General features: G+C 37.0%; 1 protein-coding gene across 3 annotated transcripts in view; it reads left to right on the top strand.

Moving 5' to 3' along the window:
- The window catches only part of TGFBR1 (transforming growth factor beta receptor 1), a 91,733-nt gene that overhangs the window by 60,555 nt on the left and 3,622 nt on the right, over positions 1-27,556 (top strand). For 2 of the 3 annotated variants that reach the window (XM_082842777.1, XM_082842775.1), the window contains exons 2-8: positions 269-514; positions 3,373-3,615; positions 9,080-9,310; positions 13,323-13,490; positions 15,265-15,421; positions 25,171-25,295; positions 26,301-26,431. In XM_082842777.1, coding sequence (XP_082698903.1) covers positions 379-514; positions 3,373-3,615; positions 9,080-9,310; positions 13,323-13,490; positions 15,265-15,421; positions 25,171-25,295; positions 26,301-26,431 — 1,191 coding nt within the window. In that variant the 5' untranslated portion in view covers positions 269-378. The remainder of the gene's footprint in view (positions 1-268; positions 515-3,372; positions 3,616-9,079; positions 9,311-13,322; positions 13,491-15,264; positions 15,422-25,170; positions 25,296-26,300; positions 26,432-27,556) is intronic. The other variant, XM_082842776.1, reaches the window with a different exon arrangement.

Raw genomic sequence — 27,556 nt, 5'->3', positions numbered from 1 at the left:
CACGTAACAGTTTTTCTATACTTGGAAGCCAAAAGTTTTAGGAAAAAGCCTGGGTCCAAATTTCAACATGTTTGGCTCCTACATATGTGTGCTTCTTAACAGAATTTGGAACTTCTCAGGTTAACAAAGAGTTTGGTTTTTTGAACAGAGCAAAGAAGTTGTATAATTATAATAGAATCAGGAATGTATTAGTACAGAGAATATGGGATAATTTAAAATTGTTAACCTTGAGAATTTTTTCTGACAGGATCTTTTCTTTTCCCTCCAGCATTACAGTGTTTCTGCCACCTTTGTACAAAAGACAATTTTACTTGTGTCACAGATGGGCTCTGCTTTGTCTCTGTCACAGAGACCACAGACAAAGTTATACATAATAGCATGTGTATAGCTGAAACCGACCTAATTCCACGAGACAGGCCATTTGTATGTGCACCATCTTCAAAAACTGGGTCTGTTACTACAACATATTGCTGCAATCAGGACCACTGCAATAAAATAGAACTCCCAACTGTTGGTAAGTTGTTATATAAGTTTTTTCTTGATACTACAAGAAAAGCTCTTAGACTCTATGATTTTAGAGCTGGAAGGGATCTTAGAAATTGTCTATCCCAGTTTATTCAGTATAGAGGCAAGAAGTAACTTGTCCAAAGTAGTAGAGTTATAAGGGTAGCCAAGATCCTGACTCCTGCGTGTGTGTTGAGAAGGTGGTTCCAAGATACTTTCTCTGAGGTCTGTTGTGCCTAAAAGGGTAGCCTCTTTAGAGAATACTGATAAAGCCCACCATAGCAATATGTCCTCAGAGTGAAATTTTTTCCTTGTATAATGCTCCAGTCTTTTAAAGCAGTCAGTAATGGGAGGGAATTGAGAACAGCACTAAACAGTCCAGGTGCCTTCATTTTGTAATATCACCTTGCCTTATGATCTTTATGTATAAATTATTATATACGATTTCTACGTTTTTGGTCCTTCACCATAGTTTACATTTTAAAATGTCCTGGAAGAGCCAGGAATTTGAAAGCTTCATAAATGCTTAGGATTAGATTAATTTTAAGGTTCTGATTTAAGATGCCAGTCTAAGCTCAGCTGTTTAACTCTTCTGACACTTTCCCCAAATCCAAAATACCTACTATAATAATCAAAGGAATACAAAAATGAGGAAAACCTATATTAATGCTAAGAGAATTAATGGAAGAAATGCCACCCACTTGCCTATAGTTGTGAGGAACTCTGCAGTTTATAGTGCAGATTATAACAGACTAGTGAAGAACTGACTAACTATAGGAAAAGAAGTAGGTGAAAGACCCTCTTGCAGAATCCCACCAATACCTTAAGCTGAGGGGCTGGGTGTGAGGCTAGGCTACAGGGGCAAACTCTCAATTCTCCTTTAGGAAGCACCTGCTTTCAGTGCTCACTTTCCACTCAGAGTTGGTCTAGGCATCATGCTAATTAAAGTAGGAAGCACTGCTGTAGCTCAGAGGAAAAGGGCCAGTCCTGCCAGTTGTAGAAGGAAGGCAGTCCTCCACCTAGTTCGAGTGATAACAGCAAAGTAAAACCAGATCTTCAGCATGATAGAGAAGGTCCCTGTGGCAAAGCTCTGTCAGACTGTAATTTTTCTTTTATATAGGCATCTGCAATTCTAATATGACAAGGAGAATGATAATTCCAGAATTTCCCATTTCCATTATTTGAAATGGCTTGAAATATCAGAATGGAGACTCACAAAACCTTATGAAGAGCTCACTTTATTTTTAATGCTAAAATACACAAGTACCTCATTCCCAGGTCCCTGATAATCAGACAGCAAAAAAATTTATCAAATGGAAAGATTGCATGGTTCAAAAGAAGTGAACTGAACTGGATAAATGAGAGTAGATGTCATCCTATGAAATACACTTACAACATGTTAGGGAAGAACTTTCAGACAGTCCAAGGTCTGTTTTCAGTTGTTCACAATGAAATGAGAACATTTCACAGTTGTTAAGATCGCTTTCAGATGAAAAGCTCAATTGATGAATTATTTTTAAAAATGCAGTATTGAAAGTGAACAGCAGACTGGATGTTGTAACTTTATTGTCAAGTGTGAGACAAGCTTAAAGCAAGACAAACTTGAGAAATTGTGTTACAATTCAGAGAAAAAGATAGTTGGTGAGCAAATTAAGAGACATAGAGGACAGATCTAGGTGATCCAATATGCTTAGCATAAAACCAGAAAAAGGCAAAAGGACAGAAGAGAGAAGAAATACTATGTAAAATTAATGAAAAAATACTTAACCAAATATATATAATGAAAAAACTATCAGTTTTCAAGAATAAAGAAAAATTGTGCACACATTCAGCACAAGTGAACACTGGTTACCTATAAAAGGAAAAAAAAAGTTCAGATTTTTTCCTTTTTTTAAATACCAGAAGGCAATGGAATATCATAACATTGCTTGTTACCCAAAATTCTTTAGATGAGCCAAGATTTTTCATATATAAAGGCAACAAGCATCTTTAGATAATTAAGTATTCAGTGTATAAGGACCCATATACTCTTTCTGAAAGGAATTACTAGAATTAGGATTCTTTATCATATGAAATCAATCCAAATAAAGATCTCAAGAATGATAAAGATGTGATGTGAAAGAAAGGGTGGTGAGCCATGAACCAGCATGTGTCAGAATGAATGCCAAAATAGCTGTAATTAATGTGTTTCTGAAACAATGCAAATTGTTAATTGTTAAAAGAGATTATAAAAAAAGATCTTTAATTAAAAGTCTAAGTGATTAAAATAAACTAGAAAGTATACACATGCAAACTATTAAAAAAGAGGATATATTTTTGCATGAAAAAAATTGGTGGAGATATATACACAGGTGAGTTTGGGGGGATGGTGAGGCTGTAGTTAATTTTTTTTTTTAATTTTGCTCATCTGTATTTATATTTTTAAATTTTTTTTCCTGCTATGAGCATATACTAGCCTTGGAAAGAAGATAAGCCAAACTACTTTTTAATAAAAAAGAAAAAGAAGACAATGACTTAAGAAGAAATATTTAATGGGAGTTGTTCCAGATTATTGGTTCTTCTATTAGCGATCTGACAGGGCTAAGGGGGGTGGGTGGTGGTCCTACAGTGTTTGTGGTAGCTGGCCTTGTTATTTAGGGGATGGCTCAAGACTTCAGGAAGACTAAGTGGATGTTCATAGCGATCATAAAAGGAGAGCCAATGGGAGAAGATTAAGTGCTTCACTTGTTACGGGTTTGAGCTTTATGAGCTGCTGTGATGAGGCTCTGACTAATGGTAGTAGTGGCCAACTGCAGGAAATGTGGAGGATTTAGGAAATTGTGGATGCCGCCTACAGTGTTATTGTTGTTGATGTTTATTTCACTTGAGGCCCTTTTCCAGGAAAGCCATCATCTGGCCTTGGTCCTGTCGAACTGGCAGCTGTCATTGCTGGACCAGTATGCTTCGTCTGCATCTCACTCATGTTGATGGTCTATATCTGCCATAACCGCACTGTCATTCACCATCGAGTGCCAAATGAAGAAGATCCTTCATTAGATCGCCCCTTTATTTCAGAGGGTACTACGTTAAAAGATTTAATTTATGATATGACAACATCGGGTTCTGGATCAGGTAATGTATTTGTTTTTTTCTTTTTCCTAAGATGTCTTTTTAAAATTAACTGTGTTATTTATTAGTTGGCTAAGCCAGTTGGCTTAGTATGTTAAAACTTGGGATAGTGTGAATACTACTCCAGCTTTGAACCTAATAAAGGTCTTTAAGCTAGGTCTGTATCTGACTATGGCTAGTTTAGTAAGGACAAATAAAATTGACTGACTTATTTGAGCAGTAAGTCACCTTCACATTTGTGTAACTTTCAAAACATTCTCACCTTCTCATGACTCTGTGAGAATAAGGACAGTTATTCCTCTGTAGCTGAGGCCGAAGTTCACAGATGTTCAAATAATCTGCAGTTTACCCATTCTCTTCAGGACTGTTTAGCAGCTTTATTTTTGTATTGAAAGCAGGCATGACAGAGAGTGTGTTTGGAATTGTGAAGGTTATTTGCTTTTTCAACATTAAATTGCTGTCTCTGGCTCAGGCCTAGTTTTTTATTAAACTAATGAATTTTTAGTCATTTTCTCACTTTAGAAAAAAGTCTGACCACCTTGTTATTTAATATAGCTTTATGGATCCATGGCCCTTCTGATATTTGCTTTTCTCAGTTCTCTTTGCTTTTTGTGGGATCAGAAATAGATTATCTAATTACCTGAAGCAAATTTTGGCATAGCAGTCAGTGCTTCATATTTAAATCAAAAGGGAATTTAATTTTCACTTTTTCTTACATGTGCTTTGGAAGGATACTAAGAGAAGATTCCTATCCTCTACAGTATTGTAATTTGACACTTAATGCCTAGCCAGGAATTAAGAGATCTAGATTCCAGTGCAAGCTTTGTCATTGATTGGCTGTCTGATCTTGGTTAAACCATGTTTTCTCCTTGGGCTTCTGTTTCCTCATCAGAAATATGGGACAGATACTGTTGATAATAATACTTAAAGTGGTTTGTTAGGACTTTTAAATTAGATGTACTGTCCTTTAAAAAGTATAAATTAACTTCAAATAAGGGCTAAATTCATGGATAAAAAGATTTAAAAATATATGTATAATGAATTTTATAATCAAGTGATTAAAGGAACTTCATTGGTTTTTTAAATTAATTAATTTTAATTTTTGGCTGCGTTGGGTCTTTGTTGCTGCGCGCAGCCTTTCTCTAGCTGTGGCGAGCGGGGGCTACTCTTCATTGTGGTGGCTTCTCTTGTTGCGGAGCACGGGCTCTAGGTGCGTGGGCTTCAGTAGTTGTGGCACGCGGGCTCAGTAGTTGTGGAGCACGGGCTTAGTTGCTCCATGGCATGTGGGATCTTCCCGGACCAGGGCTCGAACCCTTGTTCCCTGCATTGGCAGGCAGAGTCTTAACCACTGCGCCACCGGGGAAGTCCCTGAAGGAACTTTAAAGCAGAAATTGTGATTGGGGGAGGAATATGACTCTGAAGCACAAAATCTCACCTGATGATACAGAAAGTTCACATAATGACAAATGTCTTTAAGGGAATGAAGGTATATTCATGTATATATTTGTATGTTTATTCATTTAAATATGAAGAAACTGACTTCATGGCATAAAGTTTTCTTCTGTAGAATTTGGCCGTACATATTCAGTAAGTGAGTTCTGCCCATGACTGCTAGGATACATACAGGCTTACGGTGGAGCCCGGGTCTCTTAAGGCAGCCTTTAGGGATCCCTGTGACTGTTGTGAGGAGGGAGGCAGTGACTGGCTGGATTGAGATGGAGCAGCCTTAGTACTAAAGATGTCACAGTCTTTGGGCAGGAGTGGTGGAGGAGTGGAGAGAGATTATTTTAGGGTTCCCCTTTGATTCTGAGTTAGTTCAAAGGGTTCCCAAAGAATATCTGGCTCATTCTAGAAGCTAACCTGGACCAACAAAATATGATAAGCAAGGGCCAAAGTCACAGAAAATTAGGGTGGCTTTAGATCATTTGGAATTAATCCCTTGGACCTGCTCTCTTGTTGCCACACTTACACCCAGGGAAATCAAAGCAGCTCCTGCCACTTGGCACAGTGGTATGTATCAGGCCTCAAGGAGAGCAAGCCTACCTAAAGGATTAAAACAAATTGCTGTCTGGATGGCAGTTTGTTTCTGAATAAGAATATATTCATTTACCTTTTAAGATACAGACATGAAGTAAAGAATGTAATTGTAGTAAAGAATGGAATTGTTCTTTTTCCATTTTATCTATATTTCTATATATGTCAGGGACCCAGCTCTATTGTTGAAAGCTTCTCTCCCTCCTTTTATGCCTCCTTTTACACCCTGCAAAAACTTGTCTGCATTGTTTGCCAGCTCTGTGGCTTTGGGCAGTTAGCGGATGTCTCATGCCTGAGTTATTTCGTCTTTAAAATGAAAGTAATGAACCCTGCCCAGTGTACATTACTGGATTGTTGTGAGGTTCAAATGAAATGAGATGTTTGTGTGAAAGCACTTAAGCACTTGGTAGATTGTAAAGTTATATCCAAATGACAGGTGTTATTCTTATTGAAAAGATATTTGGAAAAAATCTGATATACAGTATGAATTTGCTGCATTTTACAAAAGAACTAGTTTAAGGCCTCCTTCCCTGTCATAGTTTATTCTGTGTTAATGGCTTTCAGATTTATCCAGACAGAAGCTATCTTCTGTTGAATGACAGCAGAAAATTCCATTGCTTTTCCTTCTATTTATTATAAAGACTGAATGCCATTTCATGAATGGGCCTCATGCCTCTGAGTAAGTCAAATGTCTGTGTATATCCTTTTTAGTTCTTTCACTCATTGAGGAAAAGATAAAACATTTTATGTTATGAATTCAAATGTTTATTACTCAGTACTATGACCATAATTGAGGAAAGGCCCTATCTCTCTCTTTCAAAGACTGTACTTTTAACTTAGGAATTGCAGGGAGACAATGGAGAGATGTGTTCTGGAACCTAGCTCTAAACTTAAAGCTAATCGTATCCCTGTTGCATTTATTTGAATCACAGGTTGTGCATGTGCCCATATTTAAGCTGTCATTAGATTGCAAAGTATGTGGGAACACGCAAACATGTGCCAGATTTATTTATTTGGTTGTGCAGGGTCTTAGTTGCGGCAGGCAGGCTCCTTAGTTGCGGCACATGGGCTCCCTAGTTGTGGCACTCACACGGGATACAGCTCCCCAACCAGGGATTGAACCCGGGCCCCCTGCATTGGGAGTGCGGAGTCCCATCCACTGCACCACCAGGGAAGTCCCCTGTGTGCCAGTTTTTGAGAGTGTGCGTCTCTTAGGCCAATGTTTATTATGTCTCATTCATGCTTACGATCTCTTTAATGCATGCATGTCCTTCAGGTCTTATTTTTGTTGTTCACTGCATGTAAAGGTGCTTGGACCCTGTTTCCCCATTGAAGTTTTCGCTCAAGCAGTTCTAAAAGGTACAGAAGTAAAGCAGAAAATATAGAGATCTGAATTAGGCCTGTTTATTTTTGTCTTTAGAAAAAAAACTATTACTTTTTAAAAAATGCTCAGATTTTCATGTGGGTTATGGTAACCAAATACAGATAATATGATAAATCTAGATTTGATTTTTAATTCTAGTTCTGCATCTAGAATCCAGTTGTGAAGGGGAAGACAAAGACTTTCTTTGTCCTGTTAGGCTTTCTTGACCCTGCGTGAGTCCTGAATGTGTCAGGCATTTTCAGACTTCCCATTTGCTATTCCCTTTCTTCTTTATTCCCTGCATTTCTAACTTCCAGATCAGCCTCCTGAAATGAACTCTTAAGTATACTTTAAATCTTTAAGTACATGGTGTGGCCCTGTTCAAAGGCTTTAAGGAAATTTTGTAAGTTAGTGTCTACTGTAAACAACATAATTAGGAATTGGTTATTCATAATACAAAAGAGCTCCTTGACTTAAATAAGGATTTTTCACAGATTTATTTTTAACCAGCAGTCTCCTTATAAAAACAATTGTTTACAATTAGACTGCTAACTACTTTGCAGGAAGTACGGAGGATGGATAGAGCAAGGGGAAGGAAGGATCTATTTGAGAAACTTAAAGATGAAAAGAGACAACTTAAAGATTTAACATTTGGATTTATTAGTATTTCACACCAGAGAATCAAAGAGACCAGATAATTTTATTTACTTCCATTAGTTTAATTTGATCTAGCAGGCAACTCAAGATAGATTATAAGTGACACCAATTTATGTGTATTAGACTATAAATAAAATACTGTAGAACACAATGTACACTGATATTTTGTCAGTGTCAGTATAATTCGACAGTTCTTAGTCCATGGGGAATTGGACTAGTCCCAAATATAGTGTTACTTAAATTTTGTAGGTAGTTAGTAAATACTTTTATGTAAATGAAATGTGTGGTAATATTTAAAACTATGTATTTTATAGTAAGGTAAGTTCAGTTAGTGAGAAAACTGCCAATGTTTCATCACCAAGGTAAGTTACTTGGCATCTTTCCTTAAGATATTAGTGTTGCCTAGGCAGCCAGTTCCTGGCACGTAAATTGGTAAATTGCTTGCCTTGAAATGGTTTCTGTGATAATTTTTACTGATTTATTAAAAGTTAGACCAGAATTTACTTCTTCATTTCTTATGCTTACACACTTTTCTCCTCCTTTTCTCCTTACACACTTTTCTCCTCCTTTTCTCCTTACACACTTTTCTCCTCCTCCTTTTGTAAAACTGTTACCAGACTCATCTTTCTGAAATAAGATTTTTAAATTATTTCTTTCCAGTCATGAAATGAATGGAAATGTTTACTAGTTCCTCTTTCACCCACAGCTCTCATTGGTCATCTTGAGCCGGGCATTCAGTACTCTTCACATTCTGGTGCAGCTTCTCTTCTACTGTTTTACTACATACATCTTTTTTTTTTTTTTTTTTTTTTTGGCAGTACGCAGGCCTCTCACTGTTGTGGCCTCTCCCGTTGCGGAGCACAGGCTCCGGACGCGTAGGCTCAGCAGCCATGGCTCACGGGCCCAGCCGCTCCGCGGCATGTGGGATCTTCCCGGACCGGGGCACGAACCCATGTACCCTGCATTGGCAGGCGGACTCTCAACCACTGCGTCACCAGGGAAGCCCCCCATACATCCTTTTTCTGCTTATCTATCTAAGCTGGTTCCCTAAACATGTATCATCCATTTCTTCTACTTTTGCTTGCATATTCCTCCTACCTAAACACCTTACCTCCTTGTCGTCTTCTTTGTCCTATCCCTTCTGTAAAGGACAATCTTTACATTCAGCTTATCTTTTAAAGCCTACCTTGACTCTCTAGGCAGGAGTTTCTGGATTCTTTTATTGTATTTATTATTTTCCTTTTATCATGAATTATTGTTTTTGCAAATTTACTCTATATTTCCTCAGTGAGATTGTAAGTTCCTTTAAGGAGTTAAACCTTTCTGAGTCACTCTTTTAACGCCTATCGTGGTGTTAGAAACAGGTACCGATATTGGTTGTTTGTGTCGAATACTATTTATTTTTATCTTTAGGTTTACCATTGCTTGTTCAGAGGACAATTGCGAGAACTATTGTGTTACAAGAAAGTATTGGCAAAGGTCGTTTTGGAGAAGTTTGGCGAGGAAAATGGAGAGGAGAAGAAGTTGCTGTTAAAATATTCTCCTCTAGAGAAGAACGTTCATGGTTCCGTGAGGCAGAGATTTATCAGACCGTCATGTTACGTCATGAAAACATCTTGGGATTTATAGCAGCAGACAATAAAGGTGAGTAACATTTGCTTCTCCTTTGAGTGTTACAAAATATACTTAATCCTTTCCACAAAGAAGACTATTAAACATTGTCATATTTGATGAGAAATGGATGTTTGTAATATAAATTAGACCTATTAAGTAAAATAGAATATATTAGAAGCCTTTAGGAACAAGAACTTCTTAAAGATTTTCTTGACTCTTGACAACATGTTCCTAAACCTCTAATTGCTTTATAAAATGTAAAGAGCTATTTAAAAAAAGGTTACATGCTTTTGTTGTTTGGTTCTGGGAAGTTAGTTACTGAGGATAGTCATAACGTAGAAAAAAAATTTATCAACTCTGGTTGCCCAGAGTTTTGAGATAGGCTAGAGCTCATATGTTTCCTTTTAATCTCTTCCTGACCATTAGGGCATTCTAATATTTCTTAATGACCTTATGTATAGGGAGAGTAAGAATAACTTCTCAGTGTATTCTGTGTTTAAATTGCTAGGCTAAATGGATTAATCTTTTAAGTAAACTCACTTAAATAGAGAAATGGTTTCTCCAAAACCACCTTGCCCTTAGTAACCATGTGGACCTTTTCTTGCCTGTGGTACACAGGTGCTTGAGGCCTGGGGGCAGATGCTGAAGCAAGTGAGGAAGCCATGTCAGTAGACAGCATGAGAGGTGACTGTGAAAAGTGAAAAGTGACTTCAGACTGCACTTCATTTACTTTCCTGGCTTCAGTTATTATAGTAGTGCCCACAATCATACCTTTATAGCTTTTGTCAGAGGCTTGTATTGGGTTGGCCAAAAAGTTCAATTGGGATTTTCCATGAGATGTTACAGAAAAACCCAAATGAACTTTTTGGCCAACACAGTATTACAACTCGACTCTCATCACACCCACTCTGAATCAAATGTATTTCCCAGCTTTCCTATTTTTTTAAAAAAAATGCTATCATCTTTTTTAAAGGCCATAACCATAGTCATCTTTTTACTTCTCTCCCTTCCCATTTTCTTCAACAATATTTATTTCTTTGAAATATTAACAATGTTTAATCTCAGTTTGTGTTCATGGGTGATTTTGATTTTGATTTTTCTTTTTGCTTCTCTGTATTTTCAAATTTATTTACAACAAACATTTATTACTTGTTTTTTTAAACTTTTATTTATAGAAAATTTCCAGTATATAGAAAAGCAGAGAATAGTATAATGAACCCCCATCACCCAGCTTCAACAATTATCAGCTCACTGCCAACCACATTTGAGCTCTGATTCCACCTACTCTGCCCCCTCTGAATTATTTGAAGCTAATCCCAGATAGCATATCTTTTCATCCATAAATATCTGTTTGTATCTTTAGATTATGGGGAATCTTTTTTTGTGAAACATAACAATACTACCATTGTCAATTTTTAAAATGCCATCAAATATCTATCTAGTCAGTTTCACATTTCTGCAGTGGTCTCCCCCTTTTTTTTTTTTTTTTAACAATTGGTTATTCACTTTAGGATCCATTGCATTTGGTTGATATTTATCTTAAATCCCTTAAAATCACTAGGGTTACCCTTTGTCTTTTTCTTCTCGGAGTTTATTTGTTAAAGAAACTGGACTGTTTGTCCTATAGGGCTTATCATTAATTGAATTCTTATAGTATCTCTGAACTTGCTCCTTGTATAATTTGAAAACTGGTAGTTAAAATTAGAGACTGAATCTGATTATTTTATTGGTTTCCTGAAAATATATACGTTCTACATATTCTTTCTATTGCATCAAATCAGGAGGTGTATAAGTGTGATTATCTGCTTTTCGTGACTTAGGGGCGGTGATGGATGTAAGCAGGGATTATCAATAGATACTACCAATTCAGTATTACTTAATTTAAAAACAAAACAAACAAAAGCAGTGATCATAGTCTGACCAAGTCCTTAGTTTTCACTTTCTTCTGTCTTCGACACCATTTAGCTTCTCCCCCAACCCTTAAAACAACCTTTGTTTTCTGTGACTCTGGACTTTCTTATTTCTTAATAGGTGTTTTTGTTTTCTGAAACTCTTCTTAATACATATGAAGGCTCTAATTCTACAAATAGTAATTTCTCCCTCAAAGAACTTACCCACATTTTTGCTTTCAAACTCAATGGTAGGTAGTGGTGACTTTCAAATATACATTTTGAGGTTCAACCCTTACCCAGGCCCAGCATGTTTTAGGCTTGTTCCAAGTTGTAAACACACTAACTGACACAAAATGTTCCTGCTGCTGTGCCCTGAACTCTTCCCTTTTGCTTAGGCAGCAGCCAAGCTGTTACTGTCATCTGGAGGTTACCATTAACCCTGCTGGCTTTTCCCTACACCTCCTTTCTTCTTTGTCAGGGTTAATGGACTTTGCCTAGAACCTAGCCCCTCCATCCCCTATTCCCCTTTTCTTTATCTTTCTCATACTGATTTAGTTAATTCCACCTTAGACAACCCTTTATGTGGGCATAGCCTCTAATATGTCCTTCTTCCTTCCACCTCTCTTGTCACTTACCTCAGAAAACCTCCCATTCTTCCATCTTGCTGTGTTCCTATTTATTTCTTGTATTTGTGAGCCTTTCTGAATTCAGGTATGGTTAATAAGCATGCAGATAAAGCTAGTGATGTACCTGTATCAAGGAAAGGTATAAGTTTGAACAGAATCAGTTTACAAAGTTTATGAAGAAACAAGTTGATAAAGAACTAGTATCATGAATATTTAAATCCTTTCGAAAATACCCAGAAATCTCCTCCAGAATCTTCTGAAAACATTTCATTCCTTAATCTTTTCTAATCAGAATTGCTTTCTTTCAATTAACAACCTTCAAAATATAGAAATTGTTTTATGTCAATCAGTTTTTCTTTTGTTTTACAACTAATGGGGAAGTTCTTATGTGCCATGCATTGTACTGAATGCTTTTTAAAAATCTATTATCCTATTTTTAAAATCTTCTTAGTAGTCTCACAAAGTAAGGTATTCTTGTTGTGTAAAAGAAGGAACAAAGGCTCATTGGTTAAGAAACTTGTCTGAGGTCATGTAGTCAGTGACAGCCAGGCCCCTGATTCCAACCCAGGTCAGAATGACTCCAAGTGTGCATCTTTTACTGAATTGTCCTGCCTCCTAGTATTGTTGTAATATTTTTGCTTTCATGATTTTGTGAAATATATGACTTGCCAGCTACTCCTAGGTTAAATTGGCTTTTGTGGACCAGCCTAGCCTAGAAGCCCAGCCAGAACCTTTACCATGATTCTCATGGGAACATACATTTCCAATTCATGTACTGGCTTACAAATGAACTTTTGGAAGGACACATATTCCTAGTTGTTGAGGTTCAAAATCACCTTGTGTAAAACTGGATTCAGTCCTAGCCTTTTCTCCTCATGACATTTTTAGCTCCTGTCTCAGCTTCCCCATGTGTCAGTGATACCACTATTTTTATATTTTTCTAATCTGGAAACCTTGGAATTGTAATCTTTTCTGGCTTCTTTGTGAACGGTACACACAGTCTGTTTGTCATTAAAGCTTGCAGTTCTCATTTAAGCTCCCTTTCAGTTTCCAATAATATTCCATTCCCACTATAGCCACACTAGGTTCCAGGTACTTCTCATCTTCTTCCCTCCCTCCTCCCTTGTTTCCCTCCCCCCTTCCAGAAACAATCGTTGAGCACCTAACCTGAACCAGGCACCTAACTTGAACCAGGCATTCCTCGAAGCATTATCCCAGCCCTGCTACCATCTGTGTGGACTCAACATCACCATTTTTTAACTATGATTCCCTCTCTCTTGAATGGGATTAGTTATCCTTGCCTTATCTCAAGATTAAAGGGGCTTACTTTAAGGATCTAAAGGATACATACGTGAAAGTATAAGAAAACTGAAATATAAGAAAATATGTAAGAAATATATACAAATTTGAGGTACCAACATATTGCAGTTGTGTGATTCAGGATTGAGAGTAAAAAATGATAACTTTTGAATAAATCATAAATGTTCTATAGCCTATCTGAAATATTGTTATTCTACTTGGCAGACAATGGTACATGGACTCAGCTCTGGTTGGTGTCAGATTATCATGAGCATGGATCCCTTTTTGATTACTTGAACAGATACACAGTTACTGTGGAAGGAATGATAAAACTCGCTCTGTCCACAGCAAGTGGACTTGCCCATCTTCACATGGAGATAGTTGGTACCCAAGGTAACTCAAAGCAATCCTGTTATTTAAGCTTTAAATTCCCATGGATCTAATGTCTGTTCAGAAAATTTTTGCAAGAAGTCAGCTTAATTGGAGATATTTAAAATGAGTTTTTAGATGAGAATATTTTACCTTTCTGTTGAAAATCTAAGGTGGAGTTATGAATCTGGGAATTTGTTCAGAGATTCTCCAGTCATTGTAACAATATTGATATTTTTGTAAGTTCTTAAAAGTAGTAGCGTTTAGTCTTTCTTGTGATTTTTGAGGATCTTGATTTTGGAATTTAGTTTATGTGCAGTACCATATGAAATGTGAAAAAGCTTTGTAAACATCAACATGCTCCATAAATGCTATCTGGCTATCTAATAATTATATTTGACCCTAGGATAAGGAGACTGCATGAAACAGTTTTACAGTTGAAAAATTGAATACTAAGTTTATGAAATTTTTATGCTTTGATTTTTGTGCCATATAAGATATCAGATGCCAATATATTCTCTGCTGTAATGATTATCCACTTGCTACCTGATGACTCCCCCAACTCCCAACTTTACAACACACATGCTGTTTTACTATCTCAGCCAGCCCCATCTTTGTAAATTTTATTATTGTTGATTATAATAGCTTTATTGAGTTATAATTTACCCATTTGGTATACAATTCAGTGGGTTTTAGTATATTCACAGAGTTGTACAGCTATCACCACAATCAGTTTTAGAACATTTTCATCATCTTAAAAGAACCCTGTAGTTCTTAGCAGTCATTCCCCATTTCCCCCCAAACTCTTTAGCCTTAGGCAACCTCTAATATACTTTCCATCTCTATAGATTTGCTTATTCTGGACATAGCATACAAAAGGAATCATACAATATGTGATCTTTTGTAACTGGCTTCTTTCTCTTAGTGTATTTTCAAGGTTCAGCCATGCTGCAGCATTTATCAGCAATTCATTCTTTTTTATGGCTGAGTAATATTTCATTGTATGGATATACCACATTTTGGGTATCCATTCATCAGTGATGGACATATGGGTTGTTTCCACTTTGGGCTGTTATGAATAATGCTGCTATGAACATTGTTGTACAAGTTTTTGTGTGGACATGTTTCCAGTTCTCTTGGATATATACCTGGGAGTGGAATTACTGGATCATATAGTTACTCTAGATTTGTGAAACTGCCAGACTTTTTTTTCCAAGTGCCTGTACTATTTTACATTTCCATCAGCAGTCTCTGAGGGTTCCAAGTTTTCCACATTGTAATTATTACTTTTTAATTTTAATTATTTTTAAATTATTTTTAAAATTTTATTTTTTTTCATTTTAGTGAGAAGACTAAATAAATAGATTAAAATACATAGTCCCTGCATAGTACAACTTTTTCTAGTGGTATTAAGGTATTATACATTTAGTGAGTACATTCCAGTTGATAGACAAAGGAAGTGATTGAGATTCTTGGTTCTTGAATTCGAGTATCAGTGACTAGGTTTCCTGTAAAAAATTCATAGGGTATCAACAAACTAGTATCTTTAACCCCCAGTCTTTGCATATTAGACTTATATTTTTTGAGCATCATCCATTTTCTTTGAAGAAATGTAATTTCAGCAACTTTTTGTGTAATGATTCCCTTAAGGTGGTTTAGTAATGGCCTAGGTATTGCGGTGATGGGAGTTGAAATGCTTCGACACTGGGATGCGAGGAGAAGCTTTTGAACCTAAAGGTGAGATTTGTGATTGGTATTACCCTTTAAGCAACCATGTTTAATTTTTTTCTTTCTTTAGGAAAACCAGCCATTGCTCATAGGGATTTGAAATCAAAGAATATCTTGGTAAAGAAGAATGGAACTTGCTGTATTGCAGACTTGGGACTGGCAGTAAGACATGATTCGGCCACAGATACAATTGATATTGCTCCAAACCACAGAGTGGGAACAAAAAGGTATACTTATGGCTACACAGTGATTAATATGTTCTGAAATTGACTTCTTTTCCTTCTCATTTCTAGATACATATCTTTTCTGAAACTCGACCTTGTACTTTATTAGATTGCTCACAGGTAGAAGATCTCATGGTCTTGCCTGCTCTGAAACCAAGGTTACCTGACTTAAAAAGGTAACTGCTGATGAAAGGTGGCCTTTCCAGAAAATATTACTTTTAATTAAATTAATTAAAATATTAATTATATAAATTAATATTTATATAAATATATATTTATATTTATATTTATATAATATATTTTAAAATATATTTATATTTATATAAATATAAATTAAATTAATTAAAATATTAATATTATCATAATAGTAGCTAATGTTTATGGGGTACCTACTATGTGCCAATCATTTTAATGGGTCTTTTATGTATATCATTTATTGTTCTCTACAAATGTTGTGCTGTAGTTAGCCCAACTGTTTTCATATTTTTATCTCCTGAAAACATGCCTTTCTCTCTTCAAACTTTCCCATGTGCTGTATCCTAGAGCATAGTTTCTGCTTTTATTTCCCTAGCTTGTACTTAGTCTTCCTTTCTCATAGAAATCCTTTTCTGGACTGTTAGATGTCCTTGGCAAGGGCCCTCACTGCATGCTGAACTTGGACCATTGAGGCATTTAGCACATTATAACTGTCCATTTATTTGTCTGTATATTCCATTGGATCATAAGCTGCTTGAGAGCAGCCTTGTATTCCCAGCATCCATTTGTGCCTAATACATAGTAAGTCCTCGATAAATATTTGTTGAGTCTATGAGTACTCAAAGGACCTAATTAGGTAGGTATCACTACCCTCAATTCAGAGATGAGGAAACCGCCTTGTGGAGGTTAAGTAATGTGGCCAACCAACCTCATGGATGGTAAGCTGAAGAGCCGAGATTTGAACCTGGGCCTTTCTGACCCAAAAGGCTTTGCTCTGTGTATCACACAGCATTTGCCAACACATATCTTCAAACTGCTACCTTGGACTTGAATAGAGCCAATGTTCTATCTCAGTCGTATTTGTGACTTACGGATTCGACAGGGACTCTCAGATCTCTTGACTCAGTGTTCCAGGCAGTGGTTGCTGCAGGTCTTTGTGAGTCCTGGGGCTTTTGAAGCCTCAGAACTGTGCAAGGTGGTATCAATAGGAGAACTGGCATTCATTTTTATCTATTATTTTGTTCCCTGGAGTATGTCTTTGTCTTTCCTTTTATCCTGTATTAGTGAGAAGACTTCTAGATTAAAATATAGTACATAGTACATAGCCAAGTAGGTGGTGTACATTAAGACACCTAGGATAGTCAGTTATTACTTGTGGGTCATTGGAAACTTAGATCATAAGGCAGATAGCATAAAATTGCTGTTTCAGCTTTTCATGGGATTTGGTTGACATCATTAATTTGCAAACTAGTTGGGATATTTAATATTTTTCTTGAGTCTAATATGATCTCAGTTATGTGTGGAAGCTTGAGCTTCAGAGATCAGACCCAGGGAGAGGACAGGGGTGGGCTGTGTAGAAACAGTCTGAAGGGGCTGGAGGCTGGTGCAACTGACTGCACCTGAGGTTATACACAGAGGAAGCCTGGGCTGCCTTAGAGGCCAGGTGCCATTGTGTGGGCAGTGCATGAGGGGAGGGTTGGGACCTGCCATTACAGCCTTTTTCCTGGCATGAGCTCTCAGGCAGCAGGACACAGCCTACACAAACTCCTGGAGCAGTCACAATACATACCCCACCCCCCCACCCCAGGCTCCAGGAGCGATCGATCGTGAGCTGCCTCTGCTCCCCTCATGCGCTCTGGGGGCACACGTGAGCTGCCACCACCACCAACCCCAGGCATCTGCCGCCACATCTGCACACCCTCTTTCAAGGGGATAACTGCCAGCACATGCTGAGGAAAGAGGTGACAGGCATCCATACTAAAAACAGCCCTTGCACCAAAAGTATTAAACCCACACAAGGTACACAGGGACACCCCCACATATAAACAGTCTTCCAAGATCACCATCAATAACTGTTTCTCCTAAACTCACAGAATAAGAAATACAAGTAAAGTGAAGAAGCAGAGGAACCACTCCCAGTTAAAAGACCATTAGAATTCCCCTGAAAGAACAAACAATGAAACAGACCTCTTCGGTCTAGGGGACACTGATTTCAAAAAGGAAATAGTGGAAATACTGAAGGAATTAAGAAAGGCTATCAACAGAAATGCAGAGTACTATAAAAAGGAACTAGAAACCATAAAGAGGAACCAAGAAAAATTAGAAGAAAACTCACTTGTTGAGACGAAAACTAAAGGCAATGAATAGCAGAATAAATAATTGAGAAGAACGAGTAAGTGAACTGGAAGATAGAATATGGAAATCACCCAATCAGGATGGCAGACAGACAAATGAAAAAAAGAGACCTATGGGATAATATAAAGCATGCCAATCTAGGCATAATAGGGATTCCAGAAGGGGAAGAAAGAGAAAAGGGGATCGAAAATGTATTTGAAGAAATTATGACTGAGAACTTCCCAAACCTAAGGAAGGAAACAGATATCCAGGTACAGGAAGCACAGAGGGTCCCAAACAAGGTGAACCCAAACAGATCTACACGACGACCTATTATAATAAAAATGGCAAAAAGAGAGGATTCTAAAGGCAGCAAGAGAAAAACAAAGAGTTAATTTACAAGGGATCCCCCATAAAGTTATCAGCCGATTTCTCTACAGAAATGTTGCAGGCCAGAAGGGAGTAGCAAGATATATTCAAAGTCCTGAAAGGGAAAAATCTGCAACCTAGGATACTCTACCCAGCAAGATTATCATTGAGAATAGAAGGAGAGAGAAAGAATTTCTCAGACAAGCAAAAAACTAAAAGAATACAGCAGTACTAAAGCTATCCTAAAGGGAATATTGAAAGGTCTTCTCTAAATAGAAAAGGAGTAACAGTCTATAGGGAAGAGAAAATCACAATTGGAAAGCAAATTACCTAAATAAGCCAGTACACACACAGATTAAAAAAAAAAAATTCTGTGAAAGTAATGGTAACCACAATGAACAGCAAAAGGATGAACATGAAGATGTAAAAGAGGACATCAAACTCATAAAATGTGGGGAAGGAGGGTAAGAAAATGTAGATTTTTTTTTCATTTCCTAGATGTGTTTGAGCCTGTATGACTACCAGTCTAAGGCAAGTAGATATAGGACGGGGTTAATATATTTCAGAAACAGAGTAAACACAAATCAAAAACATATAGTAGATTGACAGAAACAAAAAAGAAGAGAATGTCAGTGTAATACAAGAGAAAATCATCAAATCACAAAAGGAAAAATAATAGAAAAGGACAAAGAAGAAATATAAAATCAACAGGAAAACAAGGTCAAAATGGCAATGAATAACATATCTATCAATAGCTACTTAAATGCCAATGGACTAAATGCTCCAATCAAAAGACAGAGTGGTAAGCTTCTGCACAGCAAAGGAACCCATAAACAAAACAAAAAAACAACCACAGAATGGGAGAAAATATTTGCAAACTATGCAATGGACAAGGGCTTAGTCTCTAAAATTTACAAACAGCTCATATGGCTCACTATCAAAAAAAGCAACCCAATCAAAAAATGGGTGGAAGACCTAAATTGATATTTCTCCAAAGAAGACATACAGATGGCCAAGAGGCACATGAAAAGATGCTCAGCTAATTATTAGAGAAAAGCAAATCAAAACTACAATGAGGTATCACCTCACACCAGTCAGAATGGCCATCATCAAAAAAATCTACAAACCATAAATGCTGGAGAGGATGTGGAGAAAAGGGACCCCTCCTACAACTGCTGGTGGGAATGTAAATTGGTACAACCACCATGGAGAACAGTATGGAGGTTCCCTAAAAAAACTAAAAATAGAACTACTATATGATCCAGCAATCTCACTCCTGGGCATATATCCAAGAAAACCATGATTCAAAAAGATACATGCATCCCAATGTTCATTGCAGCACTATTTAAAATAGCCAAGACATGGAAGCAGTCTAAATGTCCATTGACAGAAGAATGGATAAAAAAGATGTGGGGTGTGTGTGTATTCACACACACACATGTATATATACATATACACACACACACACAATGGACCATTAGCCATTAAAAAGAACGAAATAATGCCATTTGCAGCAACATGGATGGACCTAGAGATTATCATACTAAGTGAAGTAAGTCAAAAAGACAAATATCATATGATATCACTTATATGTGCAATTTAAAAAATGATACAAATGAACTTATTTACAAAGTAGAAACAGACTCACAGACTTAGAAAACAAATTTATGGTTACCAAAGGGGAAAGGTAGGGGGGGAGTGATAAATCAGGAGGTTGGGATTAACATACACAATACTATGTATAAAACAGATAATCAATAAGAACCTACTGTGTAGCACAAGGAACTCTACTCAGTACTCTGTGATAACCTATATGGGTAAAGAATCTGAAAAAGAATGGATATATATATTAACTGAACAACTTTGCTGTACACCTGAAATTAGCACAACATTGTATATCAACTATACCCAAGTATAAAATAAAAAATTAAATTAAAAAATAATAAAAATATACTCTCTCTCAAAAAAAGAGATCTCTCAATATCCTGTAGTAAACCATAATGGAAAAGAACATGAAAATATATATATATATATGTATACCTGAATCACTTTGCTGTACAGTAGAAATTAACACAACATTGTAAATCAACAATACTTGAATAAAATAAATTTTTTTAAATAGAAAAAAAGAGTGGCAGATTTGATAGAAAAAAACAAGAGCCTACAATATGCTGCCTACAAGAGACCCACTTTAGGGCAAAGGACACACATAGATTGAAAAGTGAGGGGATGGAAAAAGATTTCATGCAAATGAAAATGAAAAGAAAGGGGAGGTTGCGATACTCATATCAGACAAAATAGACTTTCAAACAAAGCCCATAAAGAAAGATAGAGAAGGACACTATATAATGATAAAAGGATCGATACAGGAAGAGGATTTTATACTTGACAACATATATGCACCTAATAATATAGGAGTACCTAAATACATAAAACAAATACTAACAGACATAAAGGGAGAAACTGATGGGAATACAATAATAGTAGGAGACTTTAACACCCCATTCACATCAATGGACATATCTTCTAGACAGAAGATCAATAAGACAACAGAGATCCTAAATGACACAAGAGAACAGTTAGGCTTAATTGACATTTTCAGGACATTACATTAAAAAAAAAACAGAATAAACATTCTTTTCAAGTGCACATGGAACATTCTCTAGGATTGACCACATTACTAGGGCATAAAACAAGCCTCAACAAATTTAAGAGTATAGAAATTATCTCAAACATCTTTTCTGACCACTGCAGCATGAAACTAGAAATCAACCACAGAAAAGAAATGAGAAAAAAAAAAAAAGATTACATGGAGACTCAATAGCATGCTACTAAAAAATCAATGGGTCAATGATGAAATCAGAGAGGAAATTTTAAAATACCTTGAGGGACTTCTCTGGTAGTCCAATGGGTAAGGCTCCGCACTCCCAATGCAGGGAGTCTGGGTTCGATCCCTGGCCAGGAAGCTAGATCCCACATGCATGCTGCAACTAAGAAGTCTGCATGCTGTAACTAAGAAGTCCACAAGCCGCAACTAAGTCTGCATGCCACAACTAAAGATCCTGCGTGCCACAGCTAAGACCCAGCGCAGCCAAAATAAATAAAATAAATATTTTTAAAAATACCTTGAGGGCTTCCCTGGTGGCGCAGTGGTTGAGAGTCCGCCTGCCGATGCAGGGGACACAGGTTCGTGCCCCGGTCCGGGAAGATCCCACATGCCGCGGAGCGGCTGGGCCCGTGAGCCATGGCTGCTGAGCCTGTGCATCCGGAGCCTGTGCTCAGCAACGGGAGAGGCCACAACAGTGAGAGGCCCGCGTACCAAAAAAAAAAAAAAAAAAAATACCTTGAGACAGATGACAAAACACAACCATACAAAATCTATGGGATGGCAGCAAAAGCAGTTCTTAGAAGTTCATAGCAATACAGACCTTGCTCAAAAAACAAGAAAAATCTCAAACATCCTAACCTACTAGTTAAAAGAATTAGAAAAAAGGAAAAAGGAGAACAAACAAAACCTGAGAGCAGAAGGAAGGAAGTAATAAAGATCAGAGGGAAAAATAAGAGATTTTAAATAAAATAGAGATTTTTTTTAAAAAATAGAAAAAAATCAATACAACCAAGAGCTGGTTCTTTGAAAGGATAATCAAAATTGACAAACCTCTGGCCAGGCTCACCAAGAAGAAAATAGAGAATCCAAATAAAGTAAATGAAAAAGGAGACAGACATAACAACTGATACTGCAGAAATACAAAAAACCATAAGGGAATACTGTGAACAATTAAATGCCAACAAATTTGACAACCTAGAAGAAATGGACAAGTTTCTAGAAACATACAGCCCACCAAAACTGAATCAAAAAGAAATAGATACATACAGCTGATTCACTTTGTTGTAGAGCAGAAACTAACACAACATTGTAAAGCAGTTACATTCCAATAAAAAAATAGATAATTTGAACAGACTGATCATTAGAGGTGAAACAATCTGTAATTTAAAAACTCCCTACAAACAAAAGTCCAGGACCAAATGGCTCCACAGGTGAATTCTACCATACAAAGAAGAACTTACATTGATCCTTCCAACTCTTCCAAAAATTGAAGAGAACACTCCCAAAGACACTCTATGAAGCCACCATCACCCTGATACCAAAGCCAGACAAATACACCAGCAAAAAAGAAAATTACAGGCCAATATCATTGATGAATATAGATGCAAAAATTCTCAACAAAATATTAGCAGACTGAATCCAAAACACACAAAAAAGACCATACACCATGACCAAGTGGGATTCACTGCAAGTTCACAAGCATGGTTCAACATTCACAAATCAATGTGATACAGCACATGAACAAAAGAAAAGACAAAAACTGCATGATTGTCTCAATAGATGCAGAAAAAGCATTTGACAAAATTCCATTCATGATAAAAAAAAACTCTTACCAATGTGGGTACAGAGGGAACATAACAAAAGCTATTTATGACAAATCCACAGCCAATATAATACTCAGTGGTGAAAAGCTGAAAGCCTTCCCACTAAAATCTGGAACAAGACAAGGATGTCCACTCACACCTCTTTTATTCAACCTGGTATTGGTAGTCCTAGCCACAGCAATCAGACAAGAAAAAGAAATAAAAGATATCCAAATTGGAAGGGAAGAGGTAAAGTTGTCATTATATGCAGATGACATGATTCTACATATAGAAAATCCTGAAGACTCCACACATCGATTACTAGAACTGATAAGTGAATTCAGCAAGGTAGCAGGATACAAGATTAACATACAGAAACCGGTTGCATTTCTTTACACTAACAATAAAACATCAGGAAGGGAATGTTAAAAACAAAAAACAAAAAACTTTCAAAATTGCACCCTCAAAAATAAAATACTTAGGGGCTTCCCTGGTGGTGCAGTGGTTGAGAGTCCGCCTGCCGATGCAGGGGACACGGGTTCATGCCCCAGTCCGGGAGGATCCCACATGCCGCAGGGCGGCTAGGCCTGTGAGCCATGGCCACTGAGCCTGCGCGTTCAGAGCCTGTGCTCCGCAATGGGAGAGGCCACAACAGTGAGAGAGGCCCACGTACCGCGAAAAAATAAAAAATAAAATGCTTAGGAATAAACCTGCCCAAGGAGGTGAAAGACTTGAGAACTCTAAAACATTAATAAAGGAAACTGAAGATGATTCAAAGAAATGGAAAGATATCCCATGCACTTGGATTGGAAGAATATTGTTAAAATGGCCATACTACCCAAAGCAATCTACAGATTTAATGCAATCCCTACAAAATTACTCATGACGTTTTTCACAGAACTAGAATAATCCTAAAATTTATATGGAACCATAAAAGACTCAGAATTGTCAAAGCAATCCTGAAGAAAAAGAACAAAGCAGGAAGCATAACCCTCCCAGACTTCAGACAGTACTACAAAGCTACAGTAATCAAAACAGCATGGTATTGGCACAAAAACAGACATATGGATCAGTGGTACAGAATAGAGAGCCCAGAGATAAACCCACACCACTACAGTCAATTAATCTTTGACAAAGGAGACAATAATATACAATGGAAAAAAGACTCTCCTTCAGCAAGTGGTGTTGGAAAAGTTGGACAGCTGCATGTAAATTGATGAAGTTAGAACACACCCTCTCACCATACACAAAAATAAAACTCAAAGTGGCTTAAAGACTTAAACATAAGACATTACACCAAAAACTCCTTGAAGAGATCACAGACAAAACATTCTCTGACATAAATTACACCAGTGTTTTCTTAGGTCAGTCTCCCTAGGCAGTAGAAATAAAAACAAACAAACGGGACCTAGTCAAACTTCCAAGCTGTTGCACAGGAAAGGAACCATTAAAAAAATGAAAAGACAAGCTACAGAATGGGAGAAAATATTTGCAAATGATGCGACTAACAAGGGCTTAATTGCCAAAATATACAAACAGCTCATACAACTCAACAACAAAACAACCCAATCGAAAAATGGGCAGAAGACCTAAATGTGCATTTCTCCAGGGAAGAAATACAAATGGCCAACAGGCACATGAAAAGATGCTCAATTTCACTAATTATTAGAGAAATGCAAATCAAAACTACAGTGAGGTACTACCTCACACCAGTCAGAATGGCCATCATTAAAAACTCTACAAATAAAAAATGCTGGAGAGGATGTGGAGAAAACGGAACCCTCCACTGTTGGTGGGAATAATGTAAGTTGGTACAGTCACTATGGAGAACAGTATGGAGAAAACTAAAAACAGAATTATCATATGATCCAGCAATCCCACTGCTGGGCATATATCCAGAAAAAACTGTAATCCAAAAAGATACATGCACCCCTGTGTTCATACCAGCACTATTTACAATAGCCAAAACATGGAAATAACCTAAATGGCCATTGACAGATGAATGGATAATGAAGATGTGGTATACAGATACAATGGAATACTGCTCAGCCATGAAAAAGAACAAAATAATGCCATTTGCAGCAACATAGATGCAACTAGAGATTATCATACTAAGTGAAGCAAGTCAGAAAGAGAAAGACAAATACCATATGATATCACTTATATGTGGAATCTAAAATATGACAAATAATCCTATCTACGAAACAGAAACAGATTCAGGGACAAAGAGAACAGACTTGTGGTTGCCAAGGGGGAGGGCGTTGGGAGAAGGATGGAGCGGGAGGTTGGGGTGAGCAGGTGTAAGCTATTCTATGTGGAATGAATAAACAACAACGTCCTACTGTATAGAACAGAGAACTATATGCAGTATACTATGATAAACCATAATGGGAAAGAATATTTAAATAAGAATATATATATGCATAACTGAATTTCTGTTGTATAGCAAAGTGATTAACACAATATTGTAAATCAACTATACTTCAATTAAAAAAATTTATTTTTAAATTTAAAAAACAGCAGAAGCATAGTGAAAGGGGGAAAGGTCAAAATTAATATTGACCCTCCCCCCACCTCCCCACCCAGGAGTAAAAGGAAGTTTATGAAATAGTTTAAAAGTAATGTCACTATTACATAAAATAAAATGCTGACTTCTTTTTTAGGTACATGGCCCCTGAAGTTCTAGATGATTCCATAAATATGAAACACTTTGAATCCTTCAAACGTGCTGACATCTATGCAATGGGACTAGTATTCTGGGAAATAGCTCGACGATGTTCCATTGGTGGTAAATCTCTCTCCCCTCCCCCAACATTTTGTCATGAACAGGTGGTTCAAGAATTGCCTTTTTTATTGAATGAAATTGTTTACCCAGTGATCACTGAGAGTGCCAGAAAAAATGAAAGAGATAAATGACATGACATGCTTTATCCTAGTGTATAGTTTTATCCTAATACACAGCTTTATTCCAGTGTAGTCTTTTTCTATTTCCACTTGAATTTTGGGAAGCAACAGAAACCAACCCCTTGTTATGTTGCAGTATAGATATTTAGAATGGATGACTACTTGAGAGGCCACCCAGGAAGCTATTTCTAGCATGTACCTGAGTCAGACTGATTTTTTCCCCCTGAGATTATGGTTATTTTCTCAATCTTGAGAGCTGGAAATTACATATACAGAATACATATACTGCGTTGCATTACTTTTTTAAAGTAAGCTTGTGTTAGACTGAGCACTTTCAATGTTTACTTGAGAAATAGTCTCTTATCCTTGAGGACCAGGCTCACCAGACTAGTGCCTCAGGGTTTTGAGGCAGTGAGGGGTGGAGTAGCAAATAGGACAGGTTATTGACAGATGCAAGTAGAGGAAGGGACTTGCACCTCAGGCTTGCCTTGTAAGATTCACACCTTAGTGATAGAGTGTGTGTATCCCCGTACCAACTGAGAGGCTGTGCACTTGTAGAATAAAAGGTTTCATTTCTTGCGCATTAGGGTTCTGGGAGAAAATCTGGTCATCACAGCTCATAGTTAACCATCATTAAAATAGCCTTTGCTGATCCCATGGCAATACTTAGTTTCAAGGTGTGGGCTCAGTACTGACTCAAGGAGGTGGGTTGTTGATGGAGATGTGGATGAGAGACTGCAGTCTGTAAGCTGTGTTCCATTTACCTGATTTAGTAATGGGACACTGTAACAGGACTCTCAGCTGTTCTTTTTCTGTCTGGTCAAAGAATGCTCTGACATTATCTGAGTAAATCCTTCAAAATAGATTTTTTTTTTCTCAACCAATGTAGGAATTCATGAAGATTACCAGCTGCCTTATTATGATCTTGTACCTTCTGATCCATCAGTTGAAGAAATGAGAAAAGTTGTTTGTGAACAGAAGTTAAGGCCAAATATTCCAAACAGATGGCAGAGCTGTGAAGTGAGTATTTATTTTGGATACTACACAGTTCTCTAAACTGCTTCTGGTTAGTAAGTGGAAATTTGCTACTTTAAGGAAAACAGACATTAAGAATCCCCATTCCTTTATTTTTCATGGCTGTTAAACCAGTGAGTAAAAGTAGAATAATTTGTTTTTTATGTTCAATTTTAAGTATATTGAAAGGGCTGTGGAACGTTTTCAGTGGCCATTAGTGTATCAGAACAGTGTTTAGATCTGCCAATGAAACAAGCCTCCTACATTTTTAATTAAAGCTTCCCTTCAATCAGGGCAGCCCAGAATAGTGGGATGAGTGCTGGATGGAATTAGGAGGCCTGTATTCTAGATCAGCCTGGCTACCATTTCAGAGTCTGACTTTGGGCAAACCACTTCTGTTTTCTGGACCTTAATACGCCTTTTTGTAAAATGAGGGATTTGGATGATTATGAAGATGGTTCAGATGATTTTACATTTTATTCATCTTACTGCCCTTATGACTATTCACCAGGAATTTGGGGAAAGTGTTTTACAGCAGTGCCTGAGCTTTTCAATCCCAGCTCTTACAAAAAGTTTTAGAAATATTTTTGTAGTTGTACCTTTAAAGAATTCATAAGAAAAATTTTATTTAATCTGTCCTTAATTGCTAGCTGTTACTATTATAATACTATTATAATATTGGTGAAACAAAGCATTTCCCTCCAGATTTGATGTTTTGTAGTTTAGGAAGAATAAAAAGCTGGTTACTTAAGTAGTTGATTTTACATCTTAAAATAATGTAGGCCTTAGTAGACACCTTTGACATCAAGAGAGTTCCTTGGCTACCTCCAACCAAATCAAGTATCCAGGCTCAGATAAAATATATTGTGTGCTCACAGAATCTGCATGTTTTAACGAATGGAATTGGGCTAGATCTTGTCTTGTAAAAATTTGATCTTGATACTACAAAGCAGTTACAAATTGGAATTACTCATGTACTCATTCAGTGATTAGAGCAGATTAGTATTAAACAGATGGCTTTTTAAGCATGAAGGAGAGTTAGCAGTTAACATTAAAAATGCACATGCAATTTGCACTTACTCTCACAGCATGCTGAATTAATGCCATCACTGGCATTTTTGTTTTTTTCTC

This window comes from Leucopleurus acutus (assembly GCF_964270905.1).
Source record: "Leucopleurus acutus genome assembly, chromosome: 7".
Classification (NCBI taxonomy): domain Eukaryota; kingdom Metazoa; phylum Chordata; class Mammalia; order Artiodactyla; family Delphinidae; genus Leucopleurus; species Leucopleurus acutus.
Note: the sequence above shows the minus strand (reverse complement) of the source record. Positions and strands in the feature narration are given on the sequence as shown.